We start from the raw sequence: 16,986 nt of genomic DNA, 5'->3' as shown, positions 1-16,986 counted from the left end.
ATGGCCAACCCTCGCCAAGCCCGAGCCTGCTGGGGAGGCGCGTCGCCCGCCGCTCCTCTGCGCCTCGCCCCGCAGCTGCCGCCGGCGCCCCCAAGCGCCGCGCGCCCGCGGAGCCTCCTTCCACCTTCGCAGAAGCAAACTGGACCTGGGGGGCCTTGGGGTCTGGCAGGAAAGGCTTCTCATGGAATTCCCAGAGGCTAGAAGGCAGGAAGCCAAGGAAGGCAGGACCTCAAAGGCTCCTCTGCCCCGTCCCTTCCTGTCTAGTAGTTCGTCTTCGCAAAGGGGGCAGTTGCCCGGCGCGGTAAAGATGCCAGGTAGAGCTGTGAGGTTCAAACTCTCGGAGCGTCCTCAGCGGCACCCGGTTCCTCCCAGCCCCGCAGAGACAGAGACATCTCTGCGTGTGCGGTGGGTGGGGGCTGGAGAATGGAGAAGAGGAGACTAGAAAGTCCTAAACCAGAAAGTCTCCGGGCAAGGAGACTAGGAGCATCTTTCCCCTTCTCTGGTCCTCTCCTCCCAGATTCGAAAGCCACCCTCCGGATCGGCGCACCAGCACAGCGCCAGCCTCACACATCCCCCGGGAGGCACAGGCTCAAACCCGGCGCGAGCGCGCACAGACAAGGTATTAACGCCGGACGCTCGCTTCCCTAACTCTTCTCTACGGCTTTTGCAGGGCTCCGTCCGGTGGTGTCACACCCTAGAGATGGGTCGGGGGCCTAAGGAAGGGTGGTGGCAGTCCAAAAGCCCGGGGGCAGCTTGCCTCTCTCCACGTCCACATTTGCCCTCCGTCTGTTTCCAAAGGTCCTTCCACCCTCTGGAGCTGTTGTCAGGAATTAGGCGCCCTCCTGCTCCTCTGGGGTGAATCCCACTTTCTCAACTGTGGGGCGGAGGAGTAGCGGCAGGGGGGAAAGGGAGAAGCAGGAGGGGCGGCCGCAGAGGGAGCAGCCGCGGGGGAAGGAGAAGAGGGGGCGGGAACGTGGGGGGTGAGGGAGACGTTTTCACTCTTTGTCACTCTTGAATTGGGGGCGGAGGAAAAAACCCCACTGTGGGAAGCTATAAAAAGCATAGGCGGCGGCGGGGAAAGAGCAGACGGAGAGAGGGAGGCCGTTCAGAGCTCAGGGCCGCTGCCAGGGCATCGCTGCCGGGTGCGACCCGGGACAACGCTTCGGGGGACTGTGCGCGCGCGCGGGGACCGCGGCTCGCTCACACCTGCAGGGTCCGGTCTGGGGGCGGTTCCTGGTCCCTCATTCTAGCGCCCGCTAACTTTGAAAAGGAGGATTTGTGTCCTGCAGAGGTTGAGACACAAAGGGTAGGGAAGGAACAGAGGAGAGAAAAGCGACTGAGGCCGGAGGAGAAGAAGCTCGAGCAGACTCTTGAGCCATTCGGAGGAGGACTGGACCGCGGAGACCCGGGCGGACCCGCGGAGGTGCGGGGCCAGGAGCCACGCAAGCAGCGCGGTCCGCGGGGCTGGGTCTTCTTGCACCTCGGGTCACGCCTCCTTGGCTGGAAGGCTCGTCGCCTTTGATTACTTCCAGTTCCCGAGGACTTCCTGCCCTGGTGGAGAAGCGGGTCTGGCTTGGGTCACGCTCGCTTCAGGTCTGAGGCGTGAGACTGAGTTCATTCACGGCTGGGAGCCCACAGCCAAGAGGGGTCGGGGGAACAGAGTCTGCGAGCCCCCGAGCCCCGAGTGAGGGGCCCCGAGTTGGAGTCCTCTCTCCCCTTGCTTCCGCTCCCCTCCACGCTTTGCGCCTCCCCGGAGACCCCTCGCCGGGAGATGGCCGCATTGATGCGGGGCAAGGACTCGTCCCGCTGCCTGCTCCTTCTGGCCGCGGTGCTGATGGTGGAGAGCTCACAGCTGGGCAGCTCCCGGGCCAAACTCAACTCGATCAAGTCCTCCCTGGGCGGGGAGACGCCTGCACAAGCCGCCAATCGATCTGCGGGCACATACCAAGGACTGGCATTCGGCGGCAGTAAGAAGGGCAAAAACCTGGGGCAGGTAGGAAACACCCCAAATGCACTCTTCAGCCAGCTCTCTTGAGCGCGTCGTTTGCCTTTGCGCCCCTCAAGCGCGCCCCCAGGTGTGGTGCGCACCACAGCTGGGGAGGGATTCCCAGAAGCAGGTTTGCGTGGGCGGGAGTGGCGGGAGTGGCCGGGTGGCTGCTGGTGCTGGAGCTCTTGGAGCGGGCGGCTTAGGGTCTGTCTCGCCCTTGCTAGTGCATGCTGGTGGGGAAAGTGACCAGAATGGTCCTTCTCCAAATTTAACACGTTGATGCCGAGGACGATGTTAATAGTGACGGTTATGTGTCAGGCACTGTTCTAAGCGTTTTACATATATTTAATCTTCACAACCCTGTGAGTCAGGCGAAGAAACTGAGGCACGAAGTAGAAGCTGTTTGCCCAAGGCACACAGCTAGTGTAAGTGGCAGAGCGGGACTCCAATCCGAACCATCTGCGTCCAGGTCCTGGGCTCTAAATCACCACACTTTACAATCTGGAGGGAGAATTTACCCCTTTTCACCTTCTCCTCCTCTCTCAACCACTGTCTCTCTTCAAAGAAGTGAGATCCCAGAAAAGTGCAATAGACGCGTGTTTCTCACTCTTGTAGAACTGTAAATAAAAGAATCCAGGAGGAAGCAAAATAATGAAGTGACCACGACAGCATCGCGAGCGCGGGCGACCTGGGTGTCCACAAGGAAGACGCCGAGGTCATTTTTGCGAGAGGGACTTTTCCGCCGGCGTCTCCGTTTCTGTGTCATGTAGACAGATTGACAGTCACATGCAAACAGTTACACAAAACAGACACACACAGAGACAGGAGCGCGCACAGTCGTGCACCCGCTGTGGCCGGCGCGCACAGGCCAGGAGAAGGGGCCCTGTGGGAGCTGGGAACCGCGACAGCTCCCCCTTCCGCTTCTTTTGTAGGAAGCCAAACCGAAAGCCAGTTTGCCCAACAGCACACACACCTCGCACAGCTGAACTGTCAACCGATGAAGGCAGCTCACAGCCCGGCAGGTCCCTGCCGGCTTCCGGTGTCCACCAGCGGAGCGCGTGGCAGCGGCTCAGGGCGCTCTCGGGGTCCTCCACCGCCCCTGCCCGCAGCGCGGGCGGCAGGGGGAAGGTTGACAGCGGGGCCAGGCTTGGCCCCCTGCTGCCCTCTGACGGGACAGTTTTGCTAGTTTTGCATTTCCAGAGCGCTCCCTAGGTTTAGAAATGTCAAACATTTCAGCTATCTTCTCAACGGAATATACAGTCTGCAAACACAGGAGTTTTTTTTTAGATCTTAAGGGAAATAAACTATATATGTGCATACATACTACATGCATACGTATCGTTTGCAGTTTCTCACGCACGCGCACATACCTCCACACTTACCTGACCGCTCTAGTGCCCTTTTCCTCTTGCCTTGGAAGCACCGTGACACTTTCAATAGGATGGACTTCGCATTCTCTTAGGAGACCATCATGGGACAGGCAGAGGTTAGAAAGGAAAGATGCTCTCCATCCGCATCATAAGACTTTTCTCTAATGCTACTGACTGCAAGTTCCACAGTGTCAATGTTGAAAGAGCTTAATGTTTAGTTCAGCAGAAGGCAGAGGGATGGACCCAATGCTCTTTTGAGATTCCTTTCGATTCTAATCCGTGTTCATTTGGTGAGTTTCTGTAAAGGACTTTCTGTTTCCATAACCATTGGGCCCCAACACCCGATGTTCCTCAAATTATCAGTTGTGTCATCACTGTCATTGCCAAGAAGTTACATGGGCCAGACGGGGGATGCACCCCAGAACCTAGCTTATCCCTTATGTTTTGATAGTATATCTGTATATAACTATGTAGAAAACATGTCTATTTATTTTGCTCCCTCTCCAAATATTTGCTCTTTAAAGAGGTTGCAGCTCTATTTGCATGTATTCAAAATGAAAATTGATTTATTTTACAAACAAGTTGAATTTCTTCTTTTTTTGAGTTGAATTTCTTGTATGCTTTCCATAACTTAGTGGTTCTATGGAATATGTTTTATTATATTTACCTAACTGTAGTACCAGATCCTTGAAGTTTGACGTTGGGTTTGTGAGCAAATTGTAACTTATCAGAGATAATGTTCACAGAAAATAAAAACATTGAGTTGAATCACAGGACGATAGCTGGGAAACGTGAGGATTACCTTTTGTGTATTGTGGCTTCTCACTTGTTTAGCGAGAGACCTGAATACGTGTACTGTTATGAAGAAACAAATAGAAACATTTCTCTTCTTTCAAATATGAAAAGGAATTCTTTGACTATTTAGCATCTCTTTATCTTCTTTATTCCACTAATTATGTGGTTACCAAATTCTTATACTCTTATTTTCAATAATGGAATGAAAATTAGAAAGACTGTTCAAAAGGGAGGATGCCATATATCATTTTGAGGAGAAAAATACTAGAATTGAATTGTAGGTGAGCTGAATTTTTATCCGTCGTAATAGAAAAATATGATTGATTGAGAAGTTTGGAAGTAAAGTGGCAACTGATCAAACTAGCTGATTATGTAGTGTCTTCCCGAGGCCTAAGTTTCATTCCCCACGGCCCGCTCCCCCACATCCTGATGGACGATGCTGAAATACTTGCCTTTCAGAAATACAGGAACAAGAAGTCGTGGGATGCAACTTCAAGTGAGCGTATTAGAAACTTAGTCTTTGGTCTTCTTTTCCTTAAGTGAAAATTAAATCATTGTTCATTTATTTTTTCTGATTTACTTTCAGGATAGAGAATTAAAATAAAAAATTGTATTACCATTGCAGAAGAAATGCTTGAAGATATTTGATAATTCATTAATCTACCAAAGTGAAACTGAGACTAAACGGGCCCTGAGGTTTCTTGATTCATCGCAGCCTGATTTCATACAAAGGAAACATTCGTATTCCTGGGAATTCTGCTTGTTCTATAGGCCAGGTGGAGGATTTGTAAATCACTCCTGGAAGAGGCGCTTCAGAAATCAGGGAAGGTTTAGAGAGCTCATAGGAATAACGCACTGTTCTCCAGAGGTCTTACGATTCTCCTTCCTAGGTTTGCTTTCAAAGACACAGTTCTGAGTTAGGATGGAAGCTGATGTAGAAAATTGAGTGTGGTGGTATTCAGGTGATGGATAAGGAAGTAGCAAAAATGATTTGCTTAATTATTCACATTAGTGTTTTAATTTGACTTTCCGTTTGCATCTATTGCTAATGAGTTTTATAGGGTAGTGTACGTATGCACATGCACTTAGGATAAGTTAGGTTACAGGATTGTTACTGAACTTGTATGTGCCAATATTTGTATGTTTGAACTTCTAAAGAGACTATTTCAAATTTTCTAAATCAAAAGTAATTTTAAACAAAATCTCAGTATCATGTGGATAAATATATTCTGAGTAAGTTCGCTGTTACTCAACATCACCTCTGGAGTTTGAGGTATTGACTTTTACAGGTCACCTTAAAAACAAATTTTTAAAAAAGTCAGTTTATAAAATCAGTTTACCCTTGCAATTAACAATTACGTTTTGTGAATGAAAAACCTTTCGGATTTGTGTTTGTAATCACTTCTTTTAGTCTTTACTCTTTGCTTTGTCTTTTTGAGACAAACAGATTAATTTGAATACAGTGCTGTAGGATTTTGAAATATTGTTAAAAGTTGTGAGTAGAACTGTAGAAAATAATTATATTTAAAGGTAGATAAGCTTCCTGACACGTGTCTCTAAAAAGAAGCTGAAACTGGTTTGACGTAGATTCAGATCCTGTGATTTTCTGCCGTAACTTGGACACTTGACGGGTAGTGGTTTGGATGAAGTTACGTTACGTTGAAACAGAAGCTTGAGGGAGTCCGTTCAGAGCTCTAATATTCGTACATTGCACTTTCTTTAATAAAAGTGGTGTGTCTATTTGCATGCAGAAACACTCATGCAATAAACCGCATACCCTGTTGTCTGTAGGTGATCTCTTCACTTTCTTGAAATTATTCATGACTTTTTTTTTTTAACCCCAGCCCAACTTTCCCCTGCGAGAGAGTAAATATCTGCCATCTCCTCTGGACATCAACCAATGCTAAATGTAATCAGGAGAGCAAATCATTTTCAAAATTAAATTTTCCAAAAGAAAAAGATTTTGAAATAATCTCCACTAAGGTCCCTTTTCTTCGCTGTGAATAATAGGGAATTGGTAGTTGATACAAGTGGAAAGTTAACTATTGCGTAGCAAGAATAGTATTTTAATGGTAATCTCAGTATGAGCATGCATCATTTTAGTTTTGGGCAGAGTAGAGAGAGCAAGGGACAAGGATACTTAAACTCACGCAGCCGTGGCTTTGACCTGACCTTAGTCTTTCTTAGTACTCCCCTCTGATACACACCCCTTCACAGGATGTTTCAAATCTTACAGTTTTTAAAGTAGAGAAAGCAAGAAGGGTAAGTGATGTATTCCGTTCTGGGAGAATATTGCCGCTTCGTCCTCTTTTCTCTGCACAATCATTTTAAATGTACATTAAAATCATCTGTTAAATTATAGAGGCCTTTTATAATACTCAATATATTTACCATTTTAGACTCAATGTCTTCTGGCTGTTCATTCTTTGCTATTGATATAACATCAAAATGAATTACAATCTTATTTCTCTCTGTGACTCTCTGTCGGCCCTTCAATGTCATTGTCTTTCATTATACCTCTGGTCACTTGTTCTCATTTATAAAAAGGAGAGAAAACTGCTCCTAATTATTTAGCTGATCATTGAAAAGATTTATGCAATATTTGTGTCTTCCTGTGCCTCTTACTGAGTCTTTTTTTAAAAAAAAATCTGACCAAAACCCAAAGGGAAACAAAGTTAATAATAATTAATAGATGTTTACATTGTATAAGATTGCTTTAAGGTTACATGGAAAGGTTAAATATAAAATGCGTAATGAAAATTTAGATTCCTGTTTCAGGGAAGCAGAAGTTAATTTTCTCTCCCTCCTCTGTCCACTCTTGCCAAGAACTAGAGAGGAACAACAATTCTTCTCGAATTGCTGTTTTTTTAGGACAAATATAAACCAGTCTCCCAAGCAAAGAGGTCAACTGATATAAAATACGGGAGATTATTTTGATAGGAACAGCTTTCTACAGGAAGAAAAGTCACCATCCAAATATTTTAAATAGTAGCTTCCCAATGAGACTCTCGTGCTAACAACTTTGGGTCACTGCCCACTTCTTTGGTTCAAATCAGCGATGGGCAGGCCGTGAATAACAGCAACATCTCATCAGACGTCCTCCAGGAGAGCTCGTCCCATGAGCCTTTGTCTTTGGAATGACGTATCGAATCAGAAAGCTTTAAGGCTGAGGGATTTCGGTATCATATCTAAATTCTTGTATTTTAACTCAAGTAATTGGTTTATGTAGCACTAAAAACAGAATTACTGTTCTCAACCTTATTCCACAACCACTGAACCTGTATAACAGATTATGTTTGTGGGATCTTAATACTAGTTGAGATTTATCTATGTGCTCCAAATAATAAGTGTAGAAATAAAATCAGCAAAGGCATGAAAGTAGTAAATTTTTAAAAGTTACTTATCCCTCCTCCATAGTCAAATAAAAGGGACAATTGTGCATCAGATGTCCTTTTAAATATACGACAGTGTCTAATTTAATGGGTTGGTTCTATTTATGTACTATAATTTGGTACACACAATAGCTTACATCACATATTTTATAATTAAATGACATTTTAACTGTCCCACCCTGTCTAAACAAAAAAATAAATAAAATCAGTGAGTGAATAAGTACATTAACTGGCAAATCATATTAAAGCACACGATTAGGAGGAGTAACTTCTTAAAGTGGTGGATCAATCCAGACATTTCCTAAGAGATGTTCGTTCTCTATGCTGTGCTTTCTCGTGTGGAATAAGAATGTTTTTCCTTCTGGGGACTGGAATAAGTGAGTGACCTTCAGACATATTATTTCCTTAAACTGGCTTATAAGTAGTTATAGCACACAGTAAATTATGGTAAGAGGTTCCATTTCTTAATTATTTGCTCTGTGCCGGGCACTACTCCAAATGCTTCATTTGAATTAACTCTTTTGAGCCTCTCTGCAGCCATCTGAAGCAAGTCCTATTGTCACCCTTGATTTTATAAATGATGAAATATTTTACAAATGATAAAACGATAATTTTCATGAGACACAGAGAGGTTATGCAACTGGTACAGGTTACACAGCAGTAAGTGGAGAAAGCCAAAATGAAAACCTGAGCCATCTGATGTTGGAGCCTGCACGCCTGACTACCAGCTGTGCTCCTGCAGCACGCTCAGGTTATTCTAGATTTAAGAGGGAACGTGACCTTCATTTTACCCTTCCCTCCTATTTTCTAGAGCTGTGGGTATAACTCTAGGTTCCTTAAAACCACAACAAAAGCCAAACCCTCTGTTGCTGCCAGCTGCTGCTCTGAGCAGTATAGTATAGTACATTATCTATCATATATAGTAAGTGTATTAGCATGTCCTGGATGCAAAGGCAGCACCATAGCAGTTCATTATTTTCGTCTCTGCTCCACTTGCCTCCTTGCCGGGTCTACTGCACGTCATCAAGGAAAACGCACACATCCCTTTCTCTCTTCTACTCCTTCCCATTAAATTACAGTGTTGGCCAAGTGGAAGGGAATGCTGTGGGATAAATCCTGTTTTCTCACGACAACCACTACGCACTCCCTGGTACCCATGTCCTCGCTTCTGAGTGCCGCCACTGCCCCCAGGCGGGAGCGAGGCAGAGGTCTTCGCAGTTACCTCTCCACAATGGCTTTAAGTCAGTTCGGCCACGTGCCTCACACTCTGATGGGCTGGGAGGAACTCGTCTGGGGTTAGAGTCGACTATTTCCTGTCCTTCTTCCTTACTTTTGACCCCTCCTAGCTGCCTTTCAGAGACTCAGATGCTCTGTAGCTGCACTGGTTTCCCAACAGACTCTAAATTCTGGCTTGCCACTGACTGGCTTAATGTCTTTGGAAAAGTTACTTAACCTCTAGTTCTTTTTTTAAAAAAAATTGTAAAATAGGGTAACAATACAATAGCAATCATAACAGTAATGATACTTTCCTCACTGGGCCATAGCGAGGAGGAGGAAAGAGCACTTAGTGACTGTGCTATGTCATTGTTACCCCATCTTTACAGACATAAGTCAGGTCAAGCACTCAGGCACAGAGTAGGAAGCGGCTGCCTGATCCTCTCCACCATGCTGGGCAGGGGTAACCAAGCGAATGCATGTGATGTACACGGAGGAAATGAATGAACTCAGTTACACCCATGGTAAAACACACAGAACCAGACAAAATAAACACACACACACAGACTGTTGTGTTTCTTGTATTTAATGTTAACATTAAGAGGGATGTAAGTCAGTGTTGTCTTGTAAAACATAAGAAAATAGTGCATAGTTGAGTAATTGGTGAAATTACGCAGAAACCAGGGTACATCAGACATTAACAATACTATCGCGATAAGTGGAGGTCCTAACAACCACGGCGATATGAGTTATTTAAGCACAGGAACCAAAACAATTGAACAATATTTTAGAGTTGGCTGCCAACAGCACTAATTTGATACTCTCTGAGGTCAGAAAGTCTCTGCAAGGCAAGTTTCTTGACACTTTCTGCACAGTGCCTGGGGCTGAGAGCTGGCTGAGAATTTGGGAGGTTCGCAGCCCTCCTTGAGAGTCAGCTGTCCTGCCAGGAGGGCTCAGAAGTTCGCGGCTCGTTGTTCCCATTCCATTTCCTTCGCTTTCTTTACTTGTTTTACTTGACTTGTTTTTTTCATGATTCAGGTAATTTGGAATTATTTTAAGAATGTTAAATTGAGAGTGAAAGTCATCTCGTGGAAGTATGTGATACATTTCTTTTAACATATCGGAAACAAGCTGTTTGCCAATAAGCGTTTCTGGTTTCTGTCTACTAGTGAACTAAAAAACTTCATCCAAATAGGAGGACGGGAAAATTGTCGTTTAAAACCTACTGAAACGACAGCTCGCATTCAAATAATGGTCTTCACTTGCTCATTCTAGCTTCACTTTCTCTTAACCCTTTGAAATTTGGCTCAACAGGCACTTTGTTCATTTGTCTCTGGAAATCCAGTCTTTTCCAGCATCCATCCTCCGCACTCTGCAGCCTGTCGCCTCTCCTTTGTACCGCATACATCCCCTTGCTCCTGTCATGTTATGGTTCTCTCTTCCTTTCTGGCTCATTCGTCTGCACTCCTTTCACTGATTCCTCGACAATCTTCTACCCAGAGATGTGGGCTTTTCCTCATGAACACCCTCTTTCCTTCTGTTCCACCTTCTCTTCTTTGCTACTGCCATTTCCTTCTTTGGAGTCCTTTGTCACATGTGCAGAAATCCATTGTTAGCTTCATTGACTCCTGAGCTCCCTTGCCTGCTCAACTGTTTTGTCCTTCTATAAACGAACAAACAAAAAGTCCCTATATCAAAAATTAAAACTTTTGTGTCTAACCAACTTGTTAGGAGTCAGACAACCAAGCCTTTATGATTTCTCAAGGCCGTTAAAAAGCCTGGTGAAAGTGCCTGGGTGTGACGGATGCCGGCCCCGAGAGTCCAGCCTGATGGCCCCAGATTCTTCTGGTGCTCTGTCGTTTTACCACTGTCTGGCTGATGATGAAGAAAAACTGTGTAAATTCCTATCAAGATAGGTGCTTTTATTTCTTGAACCTACTTATTTGAATGCGTGGGATTTAAATAGCCTCCAATTTTTCTCTTTATGACAGACCTGCTGTTAAAGCTACTCACATCTGATCAGAATGTGCAAGTATCTATTATTTAAGCTCACAATGTTACATACTGTAATAGGCACATGTGTACTTTAAACAATAGTTATGTTTACATTTGTGGCTTGAACTGCATACTAAACAGTAATTTGTTTGCTATTTTATAATTATTTATTAATTTTTAGTGTGAAGAATCAAATTTATTTTCAACCTTATAGACTCTTAAAAATGCTTGAATATTTAAAAACCATATAAGAGGATTCTTCAGATGTGCTTAATGATTATTATTCAAGGTGGAGAGCTTTATAGAAAGAACCAAGAGAACTTTTTATAATCTACAAGTTTCCAGAACTTGTACCACAGGCGGAAGTGGGCATAGTGAGAGCTGGAGACAACTTAGAAATCGCCGAGTTTAACTCACTCATTTTTAACGTGAGGCAACCAACCGGGAGAAGTTACATGATCTGCCCGATGTGCTGTGTGTAGTCAGTGCCCAGGACGAGGGGTTTTTTCTGGAACTTGGATCATCTGACTTCTCACATAAGCCTTTCAAATAATCAAAAGCAAAGCTTCCTGTTAAATCTATAATAACACAGCTCCGTAGAAGAATTAAATTCAGTTGATTAAAAAGCTGGCGGGAGATAAATTATAAGCAGGGCTCTTACTCAGCTCCACATTTGTGTATGTCAAAACGTATTATCGAAGAATGCAATGGCATGATGACAATCATGTCAGGAGGATTCAACAAAATTAACGGAAAGAAGTGGCTTTGAGCATATTGTCCTGGCTCACTTATTCAACATGATACTTTAATGACATGATTAGCAAGAAGCCTGGCTGGAGAGAGTGTGCACCGGGACGGCAGGAGCAGAAGACAGAGGGGGGATAACGCGGGCCGCGGGAACGCAGACGGCTTGACCTCTGTGCAAGCATCTTCTCGGAGGGGGCTGATGGTGTTAAAGTTTCTGACAGAGATGCATGGAGAGAAATATATTTACATTGCGGTCTGGTACACACACACACACAAACGCACACCCCTCTGAAAAAAAGTTTTGAAAATAAACGCTCTTACAATGGGTAATGTAGTGTGACGTCTTTCAGTTTAGTCCTTTCCTTCTGTTCTGCTCTGTGCTGTTCTCTTATTCTGTCCTAGTCTCTCTCTCTCTCTTTAATCCTGAATTGATTGATGAATGAGTTGATTGATCAAAACCTGTGGTTTGAACACCACTGACCCGTTAAAGTCCTGCCTCACCCTGCAGGAAACTCAGCGCCCCCTGCTTGGAGCTCAGCAGGACCTCAGGGGTCCGCCCCTGCGGGGGAGGCGCGCGGCAGAGGCAGCAGGTCCTCGTGGAGAGAAGCGAAGCCTCCATCATCTCAGCCCTCTCCCTGCCCCTTCTGCAAGTGCGCCTCAGCCTCTGGCTGCACGTGGTCAACCTCTTCACCTGGGGATGTGCTCAACCTCGGCCTCTTTCTCTGCTTCCAGAGTGAGCGACTAATAATTGTGCTGCATTTAGCACTTGGCTGTTTCAGGCATGTTTAATCTGAATCTGTTATTCCACAGCAGTATTGCTCTTTTGGGCTGGGTGCCATGTGTACCGTCCTACTTTATTTCTAAGACTATGCAGGTGAAGATAGTTGTAATTTCTACACAGGACAGCAGGTGAACCAGAAAGAGCACAAGTATAGAGCATCAGAAGACCTGGTTAGCCTATGTTTTAAGATACTGGACCTTAAAGGAATCATCTAACACCTTTAAGCCGTAGTTTCTCATCAGTAAAATGGTAGTCATAGTGATAGTGTCTTTTCCTATCTCTTTGCGAAATATAAAATATTGCTTATTTACATCATTAGAGGTTGTTTTACAGAAAACAAAACTAAGACATTTCCCCTCTGAATTTATGAAGGACAAATCTGAATTAGATAGGATCAACTCAAGAATGAGTTAATCTAGTCAGATTTTACTTTTGTTCAGTTTTTGTTTTGACACGTGCCTTTTTTATGTAGGTAGAGAGATGGAAAGAGGAAGGTATTTTTTGTTTTTTTCTTTTTTCCTTATTTATTTGATTTTCCTGGATTTCTTAAAAAAAATTCAGTACCAGAAGTAATACTTTCATCTTTCTGATTAAAGCTTAGGTTTTTGGTCTTTTTAAAAAATTCCTGCAGGTTACACAAAGCTCTCTTGCCTCCTGTTGGAATATCCTGCCTATGACATTCAAGAAGACCCCTATACCTCTTCTTGCTCTCATGTGTGAGATGAGCTACTATTTCTGTATTTTTAAAACATCTTGGAGAGGCATATTGAGGGTCTCAAAAATAGAAATAAGTATTTTTTTTTAAGCTCTGAAACTAAACTTGAGAGTCATATTTTGGGCACATTATAAGTAGTTACGGGGTTCAGAATGGAGGAAGTTCATGGAAATAGCCAATTGTAAAGTCAAGCTGTATGGGTGTGAAATCACATGGACTGTGACAGAGGAAATGCATTTCATCAAAAGTTCTTCAAACTGGACGGTGGGTACTTTTCAAAGCTGTTGAAAAGATGTTATATATTGCTAAGGAGGCATTTCGTAGTGAACAATGAATAACTCTGATCATTCATGTTACATAGGCAGGAATCTCACCCACCATCTGTCCAAGCCAGAGATCGTCTAGGTTTCCTGCTGTCTATCCCCGCTCCGGAGTGATGATTCTCTACTTTACAGGATTCTACTTCTTCCTTAATACTGATCCTTTTTGCTGCCCTTTTATTGCATCTCAATTGTCATTACCTTGATTCAGACCATTATCATTTCCCGGTGGACTATTACAATATTGTAATAGTTTTGGACTTCTCCAAACCATCCTCCATACTACTTCCAAGGTGAGATTTCTAAAGTAAGAATCTGATCAGGCTATTCTCCATCTTATGTCCATTTTTAGAGCGTGGGGTCTAAACCTCTCCACATGGCACATAATGTCTTAAGTTATCTTCTTTCTCTCTACTTTGTCCCGGGGCTGCACAACCGATGAGTGGCTAAGTGGCAGAGCTGAGATTTAAAGCTGAACAGTCTTCCTCGAGTCTGTCTACTCCATCACTGTGCTGTGCTGCTGGCTCATATAAACTGGAGGCCAGAGAAACCAGCTAGAGACTTTTTACTAGTACGTTTCAAAATTCAGATGCGATTAAATTCTTCAGGGAAATCAGTAAACTTGCTAATTGCTCGCTTACTTTTTAGGTGTATTAAATGCTATGATCACAGTAAACAAACATTTATTAGACACATATGCTATGCCGGGCCATTGGTATAGGTAGCCATAAAAACAAATGTGGTCTTCTTGTGGAATCCGGTTGGAATTTTAAGGTTGAAAGAGGCACCCAGAAATTGTCTAGTTAATGCCCCTATTTCCAATACAATATTAGAAGTGGACAAATTGATGAGTATTCCTTTTTAAAGATTTCTGAGGATGAACACTTGTATTACATCTCTTAGTTATCTAGCTATCTTAACTTTAATTATGTTAAGAATGGGAACATTCTGCTTTTTGCTGTAAGTGAAGCATGAACAAAACAAAGCTAGATATCAATCTCTATGTAAAAACTCTTCCTCATTCACAGAAAATGTAATCAACTTATTTTAGTCATTCTTCATGAATTACACGCTGGTCCCTTGATGGGCAGTCAGGCTGACCAGGGAGAGTAAGATTATCTCCATAAACAGTCATGAAAAGGTCTGTTCATGTTGGACATTATGGTGATGATGGAAAGAGGCGGTGTCTGCCTTTTATTTTCCAAATATTTTACGAGGAATTAAATTTTTATTTCGTTTTTCCTCTGTAAATGCCTCGCTGTTCCCTCAGGAAGTCTGATCCTAATTTTATCACTTACAAGCTCTGAAGAAACATTAGTGGGAAGAGGCAGGCTCACAAGGAGTTAGAAGTATGGTAAGAAATCACAAAGCTGCACTACGGCTAAATAACAAAGTTTGCACTTCCAAAGTAGGAAGGCAGGAGTCTGGGGGCCTCAGAGTGGGCTGTGGGGGGGTGTCCAGTAAAGTGGACAAGATCTTACTACAGGGAGGACAGAGGGACACTGCATGCTCTGACACATCAAAGGAAGAAGTTTGATAAAGATGCAAGCTTAAAATCAGGCCATAGATTTTTTAAACAAGCACACTCCAACATTGTTTTTCCAAATTAGTCACTGCAGAAAACTCATTCCTTTGATATCCTCATTTAGACCTTTCTTTTGAAACTTACATGTTTATTTCTTTTAGGCCATAACTTTATGACCATAAACAATGTCATGCATCTTGATTAACATATGACATTCAAAATTCTTGCCTCTGAGTGGCTTTGTGTTGCTTCCATAAACCGACTATATCCTACAGAAGGTGAAGATGTCAAAGAAATGTGGTACAGTTTCTGAAAATAATTCCAAAAAGTTCCACAAGACCTTCTGAGTCATGGGGTTGGTGTTGCGGTTGTACTGTAAATCCTTCAGAATTGATTGTTTTAAGGTGGAAGATCCTCGACTGGTTTTATCATCTCAAAATTAAAACATGTCTATTTATGATATTACCTTATTGTCAGGTGTTGTCCGTTAGAAGAACCCGGTCAGAATTTATGTAATATGGTTACTATTTCTCAGAGAATCATGACGTCCAGGAAGCAGTTAATGAGTGCAAGCCAGCAATATGTCCCACCCAAAACCCACTCTTTTCCTGAAAGAAGAGGCAGGAACAGATCATACCCACGCAATTCCCTAGAGTCTAGTCTGGTGACACATGTTACTTCGTGTGTCACTTGTTAGAGAAAATGAGTGCGCTGAGGCCAAAAAACATTAAAATGAAAGTCTGTCAAAAGTTATTTTTTTTAATGCAAACACATTCTATTAAAATTTCAGGGAAAAAGCTAAACTGCTTAACTCAGTAAAAATGTTCCTGCAATTGTTCAAATTAATACAATGCTTCCAAAGAGCTCTTGGAAATCCTCGAGAATCTCCTTGCTTGCCTGTTTGGCCTACTGCTATCTTCGCAACACTCTTCAGAAGGAAATGGCTTTTTAACAAGAAAAATCTTCTTAAAATTACATTTCCAATGGGGTCTTGGCCACACCAGCTGCAACACATTGTAACTGAATTTTAGTCTCTGTTGGTTCCCATTGTTAAAAGCACAAGTGACCAACACGCAGGCCTTATGCCACAGCCATCCCAGTGTTGTTCACAAATTGGATTGGAGTGTGTGCTGTGAATTTTCTTGTTAGAAAATACAAGCTTTCAACACAGAAAAGCAAATATAGTTGATGGCCTGGCAGTTAAAAAATTAAGTAAGACTGAAAAATATAATTCTGGTTCTTAGTAAACATAATAAAAGAGAGCATAGCCCAACCTCACCAGTAATTCTGTTTTTTAAAAGAGTCCACTTTTGGGAGAGTTAGATACTAACTGGAGAGAATGCTCTGATGGTTGGGACCAAGATGTTCTGCATTTTCAAGGACGATTTAAAATATCTTAGGGAATCAAGGCAGAGTGGCCAGAGCAAGGGGTAAATTATTGATTTCAAATCCATGCTCTCAGATTTAAGAATTGCATCCTCAGTGGAGAGCCCATAGCGATCATAATGAGCTTTAATGTAAGCACTTGAAGGAGTGATATTTTGAAGCTAAGAGGTGTGGAAAGGAAAGGAAGAGTGTAATGGAAAGCAACTTGTGACTCAATCACAAAATCAAGCAGGATGAACAGGCCAACCTCTACATCAGGGTCATTGCCTATCCATGGCTAATGCAGTCTGATACTAAACATAGTGTCACTATACCTCTGCACTACATTCCTAGCAGTAGCCTACAGCCAGCAGTAGTGTGGTTGGATATTTGAGCAACACACACAATGCCTTGCTCCTAGAAGACAGGACAACTAACACTGGTTGAGAACCAACTTTATGGTATCTCACTTAGTCTTCTCAATACCCTATGAGCTTCTGTCATGTGCAGAGCACTCGGTGAATGTTTGAGAGAGGCAGTCAGGCAAGAAGGAAGATGCTACAAAAGTGACCATATGCCTTATGGGCAAGCTCAACATTTGCTATCTGCGGTCCCATACTGGTTCAGCTTCAAACTCAGAGTTAATTGATTACAGTTTTAATGTGTAATAGGTTTGTCTTGCTGAGTTAAGTGGAGAGACCACTTAAGTTTTTGAGTTTTTTTATGTGTAAAAGTGAATGAGATTCAGATGGCCATCAAGTCATCAGGCTATCATACTG

At 43.3% G+C, this 16,986-nt stretch overlaps 1 protein-coding gene across 1 annotated transcript in view; it reads left to right on the top strand.

The window, feature by feature from the left end:
* The first annotated feature begins 629 nt into the window (after positions 1–629).
* The window catches only part of DKK2 (dickkopf WNT signaling pathway inhibitor 2), a 94,024-nt gene continuing 77,667 nt past the window's right edge, over positions 630–16,986 (top strand). The window contains exon 1 of the mRNA XM_014839103.3: positions 630–1,993. Within this exon, the coding sequence (XP_014694589.1) occupies positions 1,772–1,993 (222 nt within the window). The 5' untranslated portion in view covers positions 630–1,771. The remainder of the gene's footprint in view (positions 1,994–16,986) is intronic.

The sequence above is a fragment of the Equus asinus genome, chromosome 3, assembly GCF_041296235.1.
Source record: "Equus asinus isolate D_3611 breed Donkey chromosome 3, EquAss-T2T_v2, whole genome shotgun sequence".
Lineage (NCBI taxonomy): Eukaryota > Metazoa > Chordata > Mammalia > Perissodactyla > Equidae > Equus > Equus asinus.
The sequence above is the reverse complement of the archived record's forward strand: the minus strand, read 5'-3'. Positions and strand labels throughout refer to the sequence as shown.